Source organism: Crassostrea angulata, chromosome 8, assembly GCF_025612915.1.
Source record: "Crassostrea angulata isolate pt1a10 chromosome 8, ASM2561291v2, whole genome shotgun sequence".
NCBI lineage: Eukaryota > Metazoa > Mollusca > Bivalvia > Ostreida > Ostreidae > Magallana > Magallana angulata.
In genome coordinates, this window is record NC_069118.1 from 10,531,039 (window position 1) to 10,548,816 (window position 17,778).

The 17,778-nt window shown below is 34.9% G+C and overlaps 1 protein-coding gene and 1 non-coding gene across 2 annotated transcripts; one reads left to right on the forward strand and one right to left on the reverse strand.

Annotated features, from left to right (window-relative positions):
- The first annotated feature begins 2,358 nt into the window (after nucleotides 1–2,358).
- LOC128161558 (uncharacterized) lies at nucleotides 2,359–7,946 on the forward strand. The gene is made up of 3 exons (XM_052824868.1): nucleotides 2,359–2,436; nucleotides 2,802–2,865; nucleotides 5,601–7,946. The coding sequence occupies exon 3, from the start codon at nucleotides 5,624–5,626 to the stop codon at nucleotides 7,280–7,282; it is 1,659 nt and encodes a 552-aa protein (XP_052680828.1). The 5' UTR covers nucleotides 2,359–2,436; nucleotides 2,802–2,865; nucleotides 5,601–5,623; the 3' UTR covers nucleotides 7,283–7,946.
- Nucleotides 7,947–10,972: 3,026 nt separating this feature from the next.
- LOC128161825 (5S ribosomal RNA) lies at nucleotides 10,973–11,091 on the reverse strand. The gene has a single exon (XR_008240430.1). It is a non-coding gene; the product is annotated as a 5S ribosomal RNA (ribosomal RNA).
- Nucleotides 11,092–17,778: the final 6,687 nt, after the last annotated feature.

A 17,778-nucleotide genomic window follows, 5' to 3' on the forward strand; every position in this document is an offset into this window, starting at 1 on the left:
CTGTGTATTTAAGAATAAAATTTGATGTCATAACACCAAATTTTATTTGTAGAAAGATACTAATATAATACTTAAGACTATGGGGTCACCGGGACCCACCATCCTTATATTCGAGCGTTTATAATCAAATGTTAAACCAAACAATGCATTTCACCTTACGTATACTTAGACATGTCTATGCTCTCGATGTTTTAATTCGAAATAAATAATAAAGATCGTAAGGTAGGTGATGTTCCATGATAAAATTTCTTTTATATTTGGAAAATAAAAATCAAATACTGGTAGATGGTTCGGAATGGATACTCTACCTTCCCGCAGTAAAATTAAAAAGAAGTTGCGGCCTATATTAGACAAAGAACACATCTAGATCTCTGCAGCTACATGTAGTATGTATGGTCCCCTAGGAAGCCAAATATGTACGTCATAATTTTAAAAAAATTGCCAATACAAAACTTAAAAATTCAAAATATTATCTTTATGTTTACATCTAACGCCCTTTAACCTGCGTTTTAATTACTTACTGCTGATTCTTGATTACTTTCTGTATTTCCAAGTAAGATTGCTTTTTGTTAACTTTCAAAATTGGTTTTTATTATCGATATTTCGAGATAAAAAGAAATGAACCTTGTTCAAAATTACTCTAAATTTCACATCGTTTTTGACACTACAGAGGAAAGGCGATTTATAAGCCAATATTTTCCACATGCAGACAGTAACTTTTTTATGAAAATTAAAAAAACAAAACAACAATCGTATAGATAAAACCACAGGAAGTAGGATTCGCCCCCCCCCCCCCACTCACACACACCAACACCAACTCCTCTTAAAAATATTTAGTTCCAGGGGTAGATCCAGAATGTGAAGTTAGAGGGGGCGTCAGTATAAGACAGGGAGTCTGGAGAGGCCGCTTTGTGGCCTCCAGATGGTCCAGGGCAAAGTCCTGTTGGTGACCCAGGGGGCAAAGCCGGCCCCAGAAGCTCCAGCATTCTACAGATTTTGTAGGGTAAAAAGGAAGTCTTTAAATAGACGTTTGAGATATTTTTTCTCGTGATTACCGGTATACTTAAAGTAATAAAATTATTTACAATTTTTAAAGGTTTGTAGATTTAAGACCTACAGTCATCAAATTCCTCTGTCTTGTAGAAATCCAAGAAACATATCCTTTTATTTTTTTTCTTTCGAATGACTGTAAATTAATCAGTTTTAAAATCAAGTTCAATGGGACAATGTAAATTAATGAAGTTTTAATAAAAAATAACTATATATACCAGCTTATATTATAATAACAATGGAAGAGTCGTTAAAACACTAGTTAGTATAACCAATTACTTAAAGGTGGGTATATGGGTGACTGGTCATATTTGAACCCAAGGACAGCGTAACCAAAATGTTTTTTCCTGGGTTTTTTTAGTTACACCATTGAACACACGCGTTTTCTTCATATTGCGCCATTGAAACGTGTAGAGAAGTTAAAAAAAAAGATAATTAAGACTCGCAAGTTGTACATTTTCTTTGCCAGAAGGAGTATGATTTAACTTTATTTGGACAATTTTTTTAGGGCTGGGGGGGGGGGACGCCGGGTGCGACCTCCTTTACTCCGCCACTGATTTACCGCTTATTCTATAAAATGTTTCCCTTTCCAAGTTTTGTGGCATGCAACATAAATGATAATTGATTAATAAGTAAGTAATAGAAAGCGTTAGACTTTTATGCATCCCCCATCCTTTGTAATGTTTAGAACTAACCTACATTTTCACTATAATCAAAAAATGGACCCAGCAAGTACATCTGGTTGAAACTGATTAATAACGATACATGTACATTGATTTCTTTGTTTTAAATGATGGGGTGTATGGGTCGTATTTGACAAAAAACAGAATTCTTAAGAAGTCGAGCTATTCAACGGTAGTATTTTGTACGTAGTTATACATGTATATGTACATTAATTAATGAAGCAAACTATCTAAAAGTTATTTTGATAATCTTGGTTGCAGTTCGCCCTTACTCTTAAATTCACCTCCTTTATATCTAGATATGTCATTAATAAAATGGTAAAAACTTTCCATTTTCATTCATATACATGTAAATATGATTAAATTAGAGCGTATAATACAGCAACGTTACAATATGAACAATATTATATGTTTGCACTGCATTTTATTTAGATTAAATGTCTTGAGTACGACTTTGAGAAAGCTTCAAAGCTTACTCAGAAAATCGCATTTTTGTACTCAGCCGGAGTACGAGTAGGAGTATGAAAAAGTTTTATAACCTCGATATCTTGAGTAGGAGTACGATTTGGAGCACGGAGTACGATTTGAAGTACGAGATCGTACTCAAGAAAGTTTTATAACCTCGGGGCCTGGAAGAGTAAACACGAACTAGGAAGAGAAAACATGGACATTGTCGTCATTTTGAGTTGTAGGGCTTTGTGAGGTGCGTAGTTTGTTAAACGTATCAATGTTATTACTGATTGTTGAAGATTTATTGTAATCTAATAGGCGAAATTATTTGCCTAAACTGTACCAGTTTATGAATAACGTTAGTTTTGAGAGAATCCTTAAAATGTCGCTGTCCTTCCAATGTCTATAGCTTGATATCTAGGCCTATTGGCTATCATATCATAAAACTAAAATCATCCAGTCATCTTTTTAATCTGATAAGATAATTTAATAAGATTAATGTGACTGCTATTGATAATTCAACTTGTCAAACATTAAAACTAGCACAATTCGTAAAGTTACCCGGAATGTTTGGTTTTGTGTTGTATTGAAACTACTCAATCACGTGATTTTATACAGGAAACCTAACCAGGAAGAGAAAACACCAAGCGCATTGTCGCCATTTTGAGTTGGAGGTGAAAAGGTTTGTAATTTGTTAACTGTAGGTATTAATACATGTAACTACTTTCTGATTAAGTTGATAATATAAACCTAGTGTTTTATCTCTACTGACGTGCCCCTTATTCTTGCTGAGTACCATTTCTCACCAGTGCATTGTTACTTCATATGTCGTATATGATTTTATGTTGTGATAAAATGACATAACTTGCACTTGCGAGAAATGGTCCATGGCAAGATTTGGTTGTTTGCCAGTAATTGTCAATTAAGTTTTTTCTGATAAAATTTGGCCATTGTCTGTCATTGTTGTAAACTTTTCACATGTTCATCTCCTCCAAAACTTTAAGGTCAATTTCATCCAAACTTGGCACAAAGCATTATTGGGTGAAGGGGATTTAAATTGGGCCACATGTACACCCTTTTAAAAGGGGGTGTGATTTTGAAATATTGAAAATTTGTTGTTGTTTTGGGTTTTTTTCCCCTCATAAACCTGAAAATAGGGTGGGGCAACAATAGGGGTTCAAATTTTTACATTGGAATCTATAGAGAAAAATCTAATTCTCAAAAACCAATCTGTCTGAGAATCTGTAGCTTGTGTGAAAGAACTCAGGGATTGTAGATTCAAGTGTTTAAATCATGATTCCTGGGGTAGTGTTGGGCCACTACAGGAGGGTTGAAATTTTACACAGGAATACCAAGGGCAGAAACTTACTTAAACACCATAGTTGCCTGCAGGGCTACCAGATTTTATAAATTATGTATAAAGAAAAATCTTAAAAACCAATTGGCCAGAAAAGCTGTTACTTGTGTGGAAGCATCCTCAGATAGTGTAAATTTAAGTTTGTTTAAAACATTGAAAATTCTCGCTCTCCCTTTCATTCAGATCATGCTCGCCTTGATTAAAAAAATAGCTGAGAAGTCATGATTGTGGACTTTTTAGATTTAATAACTGTCTTTTTGTGAAAATGGCGGGCGGGCGGCTGCCAAATGGGTCATTGTAAGGATAACTCCTCCTACAGTTTTCAAGATAGGAAGTTGTTCTTTTGCAGATCAATTGTACATATATCAGAGGTGTGTATGTTGCTAGGATTTTAATTTCCGATAATTTTTGAAAGAAAAAAAAACAGCTTTTGAACTTAGTCATTTTTGGGCAAAATATTGCATATAGGGTACCCTCATAGTACGGATAACTTCCCCTACAGTTCTCAAGATAGGAAGTTGTTCTTTTGCAGATCAATTGTACTCATATTAGAGGTGTGTATATTGCTAGGATTTTGATTTCCGATAATTTTAGAGAAAAAAAAACAGCTTTTGAACTTAGTCATTTTTGGGCAAAATATTGCATATAGGGTACTCCATTTCACTTGATACGGGTTGACATGGATTATGGATACAGTTCACATAAATGAAAACCCAGTTTGCTTTCACATTGACAACTTTTCACTTGTCTTAAAATTTCGCTTGATTCTTCATGTTTTAAAGACCCATTCACTGTTAATATCAAAATTTGTTGGCCAGGCATAGTCATCGATTTTCTTCTTATTTCGTATTTTGATACCCTTTGGTGAATTGAGATGCAAGACCACTTTAAACAGTTGTTATTGGGACCGGTTGGCATTGTAACAGAAGCAAACGATTAAAGATTAGCATAAAAAATATTGTAAATTAAAAAAAAAGCTACTTTTTTCCAAACTATTTTATTTTCATAAAAATTAGAATTTACTAAAGGATGAAAATATTGACCAAGGTATTCATTGACAATGACAGTAAATGTATACTTACAATTGGCATGGTTCATGTAAGTTTTAATAGTATAGAAATCTATTGATCATATATTCAACAGAATATAGAAACACTGAACATAATTGTTTAATGCTATGCATAACGGGGAAGTAACTTCATTAAAGTTAGGAACTTTATATTTCCAAAAGAAACCGGTGCTGTTGTCTAATAGTAGCAGTAACATAAGTTCTTTGAAGTAAAATCTTTACAGTTCTTTAATAAAGGATTAAAATGGGAAATTCTGAACAGCAAACTTTATAGAGTACTAATATCAAGTAATCTGTGGCTTCAATCTCTTAGAGTTATCTTTAAATATGGTGCAATCAAGTTCAATAGACTAGTTTGCTTGGACAACTGTCCAAATCGATGACATTTAATTGCTTAGTTTAATGGAAATTCTTTATTTAATAGAAAAATAGACTGATATTTAAGTGTCAAAATTTGTGTTTTGTTCCGTAAGGGTTGTCAACCTACTATACTAAGCTAAAATATTTCAATATAAGGGCATGTCGTTCAACGTGCGAAGAAAAGTACTTACTATATTGGCCATTTTTTTTTCAGCTAGTAGCGGTATAATTTTCGAATAGAGACAATAACTGCATTATTTTTACCAATAGCAGCCATTTAGTTACTACTCCGTGTGTTTGGAGTTAAAGCAAGCAGTGCTTGCCGACATTTGTATATTAAATGATATTGTCCTACATGTCCTGCGGACCTGGTTTAACAGGTTGGACCAATCACCCAAATTGGTCACCATAGCCTGTTTGGGATATAATGTCTCAAATAGTCAGTCACATTCTTTAAACAAGTTATATCTATGAGAAATTTTTGTTTTTAAAGAATTTAAATGTCTCCTTGTCATTTCAGCTCTAAAGTGTCCTGTTTGCAACAAGAACAATATTTTTCTTTAAAAAATACCAGTTTTATAAGAAATAGTCATATGGACAAAAAACTAAAAAAGTCTTTTTATTTTTTCAGAACATGAGTAAAAGTATCTGACCATGGACAAGCGCTGGGCCCAGGATGTGTTACGTTGTCGTCTCTGTGAGACCCCGGGCCCCCCTATGTACTGTGACATTTGTCACATACATCTGTGTAAAGCCTGTGTGGGGGAACATCTCTCCGATCTATCCAAAGAACACAAAGTGCTGCCATTTGAAAAGAGAGGATCTACTCCTAAATGCCCAAAACATTCCTCAAACATAAGTGTACTTTACTGTCAACAATGTGCCATTCCTATTTGTGCAACATGTGCTTCCTCTGAAGAACACAGTGGCCATAAATTTATTGAAATAACTAAAAACATTGACAGCAAGAAAGAAATAATTCAAAAAGATTTACAAGAATTAGAGAAATCCATTTATCCTAAATACCAAGAGATTGCATCCATTATCCCAGTCCAGAAATCTGCTCTGAATGAAAACTCCCAGAAATTAACAACAGAAATCGACAAACATGGAGAAGACTTGCACAGAGAAATAAACACCATTATCAGAAACATGAAATCTAACGTGGAGGAAATGGACACCAAACACCTGGCTGTCTTAGACAAACAGGAAGATGAAATTAAACACACCATTTCTGAAATCACACAGACCATTACTGAACTGAAGACGTTACTAGACTCCAATGATGTCAGCCGTGTCTCTGCCTACAAATCCAGGAATGATGAATTCAGAAGATTGCCTCCTAAACTCACAGTTTCCTTACCAAGTTTTACCCCTCAGAAGATCAACAAAGAACAGCTTTATCAACAGTTTGGTTCTCTGTCAGCGTCATCTATCAAAACAGAAGAACATGGCTACACCATGGAATCTCTTGGTGCTGAGTCCTCTCCCCCAGACAGACCGCCCATTGATGTACCACGGATCATCACACAGATAAACACCGAGTATGGAGAATTAAATCCATTATACAGTGTGTCCTGTCTGAGTGATGAGGAGATGTGGACGTGTGGTGGGGACAACAAGATGAGACTGTACAACCTCCTTGGGGAACTAGTGAAGTCAGTCTATACCAAGTCAAGGAACGAATCATGGGACATAGCAGTGACAAGGAGTGGGGATCTAGTTTATACTGATTACCATGATAGAACTTTGAACATAGTGAAGAATACACAGATACAGACAGTGATCAGTCTACGGGGGTGGAAACCTCGCCATGTCTGTAGTACCTCCTCTGGTGACCTCCTGGTTGTCATGGAGAGTGAAGGTTTACCAACAAAAGTTGTGTGTTACTCTGGCTCCACAGAGAAACAAAGTATTCAGTACGACGACAAAGGAAAACCTCTCTATTCATCTGGTGACTATAAATACATCAGTGAGAACAGGAACCTAGATATCTGTGTGTCAGACTGGAGAGCCCGTGCAGTAGTGGTGGTCAATCAGGCCGGGAAACTCCGGTTTACCTACACTGGTCCTCCCTCTACTACCAAGGAACCATTCTATCCATTCGGCATCACAACAGACAGCCAGGGTCGCATCCTGACAGCAGACCATTACAACCACCGTATCCACATCCTGGATCAGGACGGACAGTTCCTCCGCTACATTGACAACTGTCATTTACGTGATCCACGGGGTTTATGTGTGGACACCAGAGACAACCTCTTTGTGACTGAGTGGGACACAGGTAAAGTGAAGAAAATACAATATGTCTAGAACATTACACAGCAGTGTAACATTGTTTATATGTATTACATGTTGACAAACTGACTGTGTGGATATATAAAACATGTATTAGCATAAAGGTAATTAATTATATTATATTACAGATTCATGCATATAAAATATACGTCCATTTAGTTCATGTCAACAATATCATTGTTTTGTTTATCATGTTTATACATCATAATAACAAACTGTTTTAGTGTAGTGATTGTATTGTCAATGAATCAAATGTTTATACATTTAATGTCTAAACAAACTGTGTACATTATAAGAATACAATCAGAGAAACGTTGTTTGGTATTTGTCAAAGAAATCAAACCATTTTAACGTTGATAAAATGACACTAAAAGTTGAATTAAATATCTGTAAAAAAAATTTTTTTTTAGCTCTCCTTTATCATGTTTATATTAAGTTGAGTTAATTTCAATCATTTATTATAAGAATAGAAATATAAATCATACATTTTCTTTTCTCAAAACAGAAAAACTGAACAGTTGTTGAACATTTGAATGGTGTTTATTTGATCTTTGTTCCGTTAAGATTTCTGTCACTGAAGATAGAGTAACTTTTGTTTCTTACACACTAGTAAAAAACCCTGCAGTTGTACATTGTATACCTTAAATAATGTGTTATCATGTCTAATAAATGATTTGTAAACAACTTTGTTAATTGGTTTTAATTAAATTTCCTTTGACCCCATCATTTTAAATATTACAGCATTAAAATGTACTTTCAGATTCAAAGGAATAGAGCAAAATGTCTGAATGTTTGCGTGATCTGGCCCCGAGGTTATAAAACTTTTTCCATACTCATACTCCAACTCGTACTCCGTACTCCGAGTATGTGCTCCACTGAGTACGGCTCTAAAAACCGAGGTTATAAAAGTTTTGGAGTACGTTCTCCGCTGAGTACTATTTGGAGTATGCTCCAAAAGCCGATCGATGAAAATTTACGTCTCTGGAGAAAGACAGAGAACAGTAATTCATGTAAATAGTCCTGGCATGTAGGCAAACTGTACATGTATTCAGATTAATTATTTATCAACAAAATGTAACACATTATTTACATGTACATATTACCTTCTTCATCTGCAAGCATGCAGGTGTGTCTGCATCTATAAGTTATGAATTTTTGAGCAACAAAGACGATAAATCCAGTGTAATTGGTAAAATTATCAACAAATTGTGTTTATGTCAAATCTCTCTCTCTCTCTCTCTCTCTCTCTCTCTCTCTCTCTCTCATGAGACTCAGATAGTGATTCATGCATGTGATGATTAAGTATAATTATATTGTAAGGAACGATATGAATATAAAAGAAAGAAGTAAGAATTTACACGGGTATGAAGAGAGTATTTCAACATAGAATTTAGTTCGATATATATTTAGTTTTCCTGGCTTTTTAACGATTTTGATATTTTAAATGTCAGGAAAAGGCCAGAATCGACGCCAATACAAAACTGGAAAGTCACTGCCCCCAAGTGGATATCTTTTAAGATATTTAGTGAACAGTTCCTGTATTAGGAAAAACAGGAAGAGTTTAATTCAAAAATAGAAACATATACTTGGGAAAATCACAAAAATACTGAGAAGATCCGTTTATTTTCACACTCAGAAAGTATACACTAAAGAAATTATAGGGGTATTTCAATTTAATTGCAACATACTATACATGTACTTGCCTTAATTCTTGTGAGAAAAAAACATCTAATATCTTAAAGGGGTGGGGTGGGGTTTGGGGTTGGAATTGCATCAATGAACATATGCCAAAAGCCAAGGACACACGTAAAGTTTCTCATTTCAATATTTTTGGGAATGTGCACGAGAGTTTAAGAAAATTCACTAATTGAAATATTTTTGAAATTTCCACTATGAGGACCACTTTAAACCGAAACAACGTGTTCAAGGAAACTGTGTACTAAAGTTGCTGTAACCCTTTTTGTGGGGTTTTATTGATGGTTCAAGTTTTTCTCACTTAGTCAAGGCTTGAAAATGTGTGTTTAGAATTTACATATACACGTACTGTGTCATTTTTAATCTTAAGTAACGTCATTTGATATTTTTGAGCAAGCCTTTTCCTATTCATCTTTAAAAGTCGAAATACATGTGTTAATTTTAATGCATTTGACATAAATATTTCGTTACTTTAGATAAAAAAGAATAACTATATGAATTATCTAGATAGTTACTTGCTAATGAAATAAAATAATTTAAGAGATGAATATTCCCACAGCTAAGCTATATAGAGAAAAATCTCTCACATGAAAATGCGAAGAAGCTATTTTATCACAAGTAGTACATGTATTTTCAATTGATTACATACATTTTTTTCTGGGAGGGTTTAGTTACACCATTGATCACACGCGTTTTCTTCCTATTGCACCATTGAAATCAGTCTAATGTAGAGAAATCCCCCAAGTTAAAAAAAAAGATAATTAAGACTTGCAAGTTGTACATTTTTTTTGCCAGAAGGAGTATGATTTAACTTTATTTGGACAATTTTTTTAGGGCTGTGGGGAAAGGGGGGGGGGGGGGCTGGGTGCGACCTCCTTTACTCCGCCACTGATTTACCGCTTATTCTATAAAATGTTTCCCTTTCCAAGTTTTGTGGCATGCAACATAAATGATAATTGATTAATAAGTAAGTAATAGAAAGTTTTAGACTTTTATGCATCCCCCATCCTTTGTTAATGTTTAGAACTAACCTACATTTTCACTGTAGTCAAAAAAGGGACCCAGCAAGTACATCTGATTGAAATTGATTAATAACGATACATGTACATTGATTTCTTTGTTTTAAATGATGGGATGTATGGGCAGTATTTGAATAAAAACAGAATTCTTAGAAAGTCGAGCTATTCAACGGTAGTATTTTGTACGGAGATATACATGTATATGTACATTAATTAATGAAGTAAACTATCTAAAAGTTATTTTGATAATCTTGGTTGCATGTCGCCCTTACTCTTAAATTCACCTCCATTATATCTATTCTAGATATGTCATTAATGGTAAAAACTTTCCATTTTAATTCATATACATGTAAATATGATTAAATTATAAGGTATACTAGTAATATAGCAACGTTACAATATGAACAATATTATATGTTTGCACTGCGTTTTATTTAGATTAAATGTCTTGAGTACGACTTTGAGAAAGCTTCATAGCTTACTCAGAGAATCGCCGTTTTGTACTCAGCCGGAGTACGAGTATGAGTATGAAAAAGTTTATAACCTCGATACCTTGAGTGCGAGTATGATTTGGAGCACGGAGTACGATTTGGAGTACGAGATCGTACTCAAGAAAGTTTTATAACCTCGGGGCCAGGAACGGCCCACTTTATAACAAAATATTAGCAGCTTCCACCCCCCCCCCACTCGCTCCCGCCTCTCCCTCTCTCTCTCTTTCAATTTTTCTATCTGTGCGCATTTTATATTCTAATATTCGTTTAAATTGGATGAATGAATGTATGTTATAGTATATGTACGTGTATTTATATGTGTGTGTAATTGTGTATTCATGATTATGTTTTGAATCATTTCGGATGATACCTTGTTTGTTAAAATATTGAAAAGTGAATCCTGCAGCATATTGGACTCTTTGTCGTGCTCTGAACGATAAAAAAAAATAAAATGTTACTGTCAAGAAAGATGAAAAGTGGGAGAAAGAGAGGGGGGAAAAAGTCTACGACACCTGGTATTCCCAGGCGGTCACCCATCCAAGTACTAACCAAGCTCTACGTTGCTTAACTTCGGTGATCGGACGAGAACCGGTGCTTTCAACGTGATATGGCCGTAGACAACAACTAGGAGTTAGAAACAAGTAATATAGATATTAGTGATTTCAGGACAGGAAGTTGGTAAGTATTAGTTCAAAACATCGATTGACGGTAATTCAAACTCGGGGATTTGATGTGTGTATGAGTTTTAATCAGTCAAAGTCAAGGTAACTTAACGATTGTATATACCGCGAGTACTCACTCTGCGCGCAAAACTTAGGTAATACGTATTTACAACTTTGCTACATTAAAGCATCATAGCGATTGATAATTCACCCCTTTGTTATTTTTAAGTTTACAATAATTTTGCAAATACCCTAAACAACTTATATCTTTTCGGAAAAAAATCGTACAATCACCCTGACTCGCTCATTGATGCGAATTTAACAAAACAGGGAGTAAAACACTACTTTATTTGAAAATGATTTTATTTCAAAAACTATGGAACGCCAAATTAACATATATTCAAATATTTGTACCTATCTTCAAATAATTGTACCTATCTTCAATTCAATTGTACCTATCTTCAATTCAATTGTACCTATCTTCAATTCAATTGTACCTATCTTCAAATTGAATTAGAGATAGGTACAATTCAATTATACCTATCTTTAATTCATTTGAAGATAGGTACAATTGATTTGAAGATAGGTACAAATGCAATGAATTGAAGATAGTAACAATTGAATTAAAGATAGGTACAATTGAATTGAACCTATCTTCAATTACTAAAATATTGGCAATAATGAATACTCCCTGTATAGTACGTCATTTCCGTTACGTCACAACTTATAAATAAAGTCATTCGGTATATACACGAGATAATAATAAAAAATGGATGTCCTAAAGATCTATAAAAGAAAAATCAGAGGTGACATTACTGCTTAACACCTTTATATATTTATAAAAAATAAAAATAAAAAAAAGATTGAAGAAAGGTGACTTAGAAATAAAATCGGGATCGGGATGATAAAATAGGCAATAAATATGATTTTGTCAACTTTTCGAAAGATTGAGCCTTAAAACAAACAAAAACTCATTATAATTGGTACCGCTTTAATAAATAGAGTGATTATCAACTACATTATACATTCTTTGATAAAATTATGGAAAAAAATAAAGCCAGTTTTTTATTTAGGTATATATAGTGACCCTAACTACGTCACTACCCTAACTCCGTCACTTTTGGGGTATTCGGGTATACATGTTTTTGGCTTTCTTATTGATATACATGTATATTTTAATAAGTAAATGATGCCTTTTGCAAATATATTGCACACACATATATATTTCTTCTTTCATCTTCGTTGTTGGTGCTTCCCTTGTTTCCCTCCATGTTGAAATGTCCTCAAGGGAGCGTTCATTATTTTCAACAATACACAAAACGAATTGAACCTAGGTATAATTGAATTGTACCTATCTTCAAATCCTTTGTAGATATGTCTGAATTGAACCTATCTTCAAATCAATTGTACCTATCTTTAAATGAATTTTACCTATCTTCAAATGAATTAGAGATAGGTATAATTCAATTGAACCTATCTTTAATTGAATTGAAGATAGGTATAATTCATTTGTACCTAGGTATAATTCATTTGTACCTAGGTATAATTGATTTGTACCTAGGTATAATTATTTAGAGATAGGTATAATTATTTACACCTATCTTCAATTCAATTGTACCTATCTTTAATTCAATTGTACCTATCTTCAAATGATTTGAAGATAGGTACAATTAATTGAAGATAGGTACAATTATTTGAAGATAGGTACAAATATTTGAATATATGTTAATTTGGCGTTCCATAAAAAACAGGTCCCATGCCCGCGTATGGGCATCGCTTCTCGGCCTTTTGGCTAAGATTAAATATGGAAGGTGATCTAGAGGATACCCCCCTTAACATGATGGAAAGGATGTTAAAAGTCACGGTGAAAGGGACGAGAACGGCTACGCAATCTGTTAATAGACGTATTTTGTTAGATATTTTCAAGGACAGTGAGGTCTTGGCAGTGTGGTTGATGGAAAGGCGGGACGTATGGTATGTTACGTTTGTTGATAGAAGTACGGTTGATGATTTTGACGGGAGGGTTATGGACAGCAAGTCAGTGGGATTGACACTGTTATTCGCAGCATGCGACAGAGTAGTGGTGAGGGCGAGAGTACATTGGTTACCCATATGGGTAACCAATGAGGAAGTTAATAATGTGTTCGCAGCCCAGGGAGACATCAGGGCTGTGAACCATGTCATGGAAAACGGTGTGGCCACGGGGATAAGGGAGGTGGTCTTCTCCATGCGAGAAGGAGAGCAGAAACACCTCCCTTATCTGACATCGGTGCATGGGCACCGATGTCTTATGACAATCCCTGGCCGACCCCCCATCTGTTTCAGATGTGAGGGTTTAGGCCATTTGCGGCACCAGTGCCCTTACGGTCATACAAATCCTGGACCCAGAAGCTATGCTTCTGCGGCCCAGAGACCCGCTGGTGGAAAGCGGGTTGAGAGGCCTGTTGGTAAGGCCCCTCCCCCGCAGGCAGTTGGCAAGCCTGCTGAGGGACCCACGGGTCCCATTAGTCAGTCTGGAGTCTCTCGTGGTCCCCAAGAGGGTCTGGCTAACGCCACAGCCGACCCTCTCGTGGACAACCAGGAGGACCGCGAGAGTCCTGTAGGGAGGAGGGGGTCCGAGAACCCCTCCCCCACAGTTGACACATCGGGGGACACTGAGGTGCTCCCTTCGAGGGATGAAGTATCCCTTCAGTGTGGTCAAGAGACCCGTGAGTCTCAGGTGGCGGAGGATACCAGGAGTGTATCCTCCCTACAGGATGTTAATATGGCTGAGGAGTTCGGGCTGAAACTCTCGAGGGACACTGAGGTGTCCCTCCAGTGGGGGGATACTGAGGTGTCCCTCCCAGTTCCCCAATCCTCTATTGAGGATGATGTTGAATTCACCGTAGTCACTCGAAAAAGGCGGAAACACGACCAGCCGGTGAGCCCCTCAGCTTCAGAACCAACCAGAGCCCAGAGGTGATATATTCATAAACTTTCATAGCACAATGTTCTGTTTGTTTAGTTTTGTTATAGATGTTTTCTGTTATTTTCATCTGGTTTTGTATACATATGTGTTTCCTTTTCGTGTTCATTTATTTTCCTTTTATGTATTCTTCAGTTAAAATCACCTCCGACCTCATGATTTTCGTGTTCGTATAGTATTCAATTATTTATCACACAATAACAATGGGTCTAAATATTCTAACTCTCAACTGTAATGGTCTTTTAAATCCCCCGACCCGTTCTGAACTATTCTCACTCTGTCGTCGATTTTCTATTGTTCTCCTACAAGAGACTCACTTCTATAATAGTAACAATGTACTTACCTTTACATCTCAATTTGGTTCAGATAAATGCTATTTTAGTTTTGGTACAAATAAAAGTAGAGGAGTAGGTATTGTTATATTAAATCCTCACATTACAGTTGATAAATATTTCTTAGATTTAGATGGTAGATTAGTTTATGTTGATATTAGTTTTCAAAATGTACAGTACAGAATTATTAATGTATATGCACCTAACGACGAAGGTAATAGAAATATATTTTTTGACGAATTATATCCAATATGCATTACACAAAGAACTAGTAGACTAATTGTTCTCGAACAATTAGAGGTCTTTCCACTTCATTGTTTTTTTTATGTTTAAAATAAGATTGCTTCAATAGAATAAAGTATTTTTTTCTGCATTACTTCATTAAAAAAAAGTGTCAAACGATTAAGTTTGCAATTTTTTATTGCTTGACCTTGACCTTTGACCTTTATGTCATTTTCATCTGACAAGGTTGACGCTTCAATACCAAGTGGTCCGATGTATCTATGATTATTGATTCAAAAGTTAATATTTGTGTTTTTTATTGAATGTTCGAAACTTCCAGGGGCAATAACTACTAGAAAGGGATTTTGGACCCTGTAGGTATGCATAGATTGAAGAAGCGTCTAAGTATACTGAATACATTAGTAAAAGTTTCAAGTCTCTATCTCTAACGGTTAATGAGGAGTAGCGATAACAAGCATTTTGTACAATAAGGGCAATAACTCTATAAATGTTACATGGTAAGGGTCAAAGGGTTATATTTTGAAATGTCTTAAGATGTCCTACTACATACATGAAAAAGTTTTTCTCTACCATCTTAAACAAAAAAGATACAAAAACTCATTAATTAAGAGATTTCCAAATGACCTTGACCTTTGACCTTTATGTCATTTTGTTCGGCCAAGATAGACGCTTCCATCCCAAGTCGTCCGAAGTCTCTATGATAAGTAATAAAAAAGTTGGAAGTGATTTTATAGAAATGTTAATACTTTCAGGGGCAATAACTTCTAGAAGGGGGGCTCAGATCCTTTCGGTATGAACAGACTGAAGAACCCTCTAAGTGTACTGAAGGCATTGGTAAAAGTTCCAAGTTTCTATCTCTTACGGTTTTAGAGGAGTAGCGATAACAAGCTTTTCGTGCAAAAGGGGCATTTACTCTGTAACTATTAAAAGAAGGAGCTAAGGGGAAATATTTTAAAATGTTTTAAGATGTCCTATTACATCCATGAAAATGTTTTTCTTTACTACACTAAACAAAGGAGATCCAAAAACTCATTAATTAAGAGATTTTCAGATGACCTTGACCTATGACCTTTATGTCATTTTGTTCGGCCAAGATAGACGCTTCTATCCCAAGTGGTCCGAAGTCTCTATGACAAATAATAAAAAAGTTGGAAGTGATTTTATAGAAATATAAAAACCTTCAGGGGCAATAACTACTAGAAGGGGGTCTCAGATCCTTTCAGTATGAATAAACTGAGGAACCCTCTAAGTGTTCTGAAGACATTGGTAAAAGTTCCAAGTTTCTATCTCTTATGGTTTCAGAGAAGAAGCGATAACAAGCTTTTTGTACACAAGGGCAATAACTTTGTAAGTTCTGGGAGTTATCGAGCAAAGGGTCATTTGGTACTATAACTTTAATGGCCAATAACATTCAGGCGTTAAGCTACCAGGCAATTGTAATTCTATTAAGTTGTCTTTATATGCAGACGATATATTGGCAGTTTGTACCTGTGACGAGTCTGTGAAGCGAGTACTACACTGGTGCTCGCTTTACGGACGCGCCTCGGGTGCAAAACTTAACATACAAAAGACAAAGGGTATTTTTATGGGTAAATGGAAAAGTCGATCTGATCATCCTTTTGGTATTTCTTGGGTAGACAATTGTAACCTTTTAGGTATTAAGTTCGGGAATAATATTACTTATGATGACATTTGGCAACCTATTTTATCAAAATTTATTAAAACGTTCAATTTATGGAAACAACGTCATTTGTCTTTTGTAGAAAAATCTATAGTTGTAAAAGTTTTAGCATGTTCGAAATTGTGGTACGTGGGCTCTGTTTTTCTTTTACCTGATTTATACTTGAAACAGTTTGAGCGAGCCGTTTTTAAGTTTTTGTGGCCGAGTAATACAGAACCACTGAAGCATTCTGTGTGTTTTAACTATAAAACTAAAGGTGGTCTGGAGATTGTTGATATAAAATCAAAATTACAAGCGTTGCGTCTTAAACATTTACAAAACATACTGTATAATGATAAGTCTAAATATGTGTATTTTTCTGTATATTGGGTTGGATTTAGCCTTAGAAAGTCTAACCCTACTTTCGCAGTGAATACTAGGCCACATTCTTCTGTTCTTACTTCTTTTTATTGTCAATGTATTAATGATCTTCACTATTTTTTGTCGATTCAAAATAGTAAGTATACTTATGATTTTGGTAATATGTTAACCAAACAATATTATACTATTCTTGTTGAAAACATTGTAACAGAGCCACGTATTGTTAATATCTTTCCCAGTGTTAATTTTACCAAAGTTTTCCAACGACTTCATAACACATTTTTAGATAAGTATTCAAGAGATATTATGTTCAGAATTATACACGAAATTATTCCTGTATCGTATTTCATGCATAGAATTGGTTTTTACAAAAACAATAAATGTGCTTTATGTAACATTCAGGTAGAAACAATACCACATCTATTTTATGAGTGTCGTTTTGTAAAACCACTTGTTTCCATTGTTAAAAATTTTCTTAATATACTTACTGGTAACGAATTCCAATATTTCAATCTGTCACACATACGTTTTCATACCTTTCCTATTACAATGTTAACTAAAGAAACAATCTCTGTTTGTTTGTATCTCATATCTCTAATGTGTTATTTCATATGGCAGTGTAGATGTTCTGTGAAGTTTGAAAAAAAAGTCTTCAATAGTAATAGGCTTATTTTAATGTACATCAATAATCTAATACAAAGAATAAGATGTGATTTTTACCGATTTTCTTCTTTCAAATTTTCTAGTTTTTGGTGCAAAACAAACCTTTTTTGCGAAATTCCAAACGGTGAGTTAAACTTCAATGTCAGTGTGTAAATCCCTTTGTGTATTGTCCGCGTCTGATGTTATGTAATTGTCTGCTGGCGTTTCATTCATGTTGTTTACGTCCACGTCTCTGTGTGACCTTGTTTCCTTTAATGTTTACTATCACCCCGTACGTGTGTCAACTTTGTGTGATTCTTTTGTTTGTTCTTTCCGTTCTTATGTTTTTACACATTTTTATCATATATTTACTTTGTTAAACAAAGTATAACCATACAGTTTATGTTTCTGTTCGTATTTA

Excerpts from the sequence above, each read along its gene's own strand:
- LOC128161558 (XM_052824868.1), top strand. The coding sequence starts at position 5,624 with ATGGACAAGCGCTGGGCCCAGGATGTGTTACGTTGTCGTCTCTGTGAG.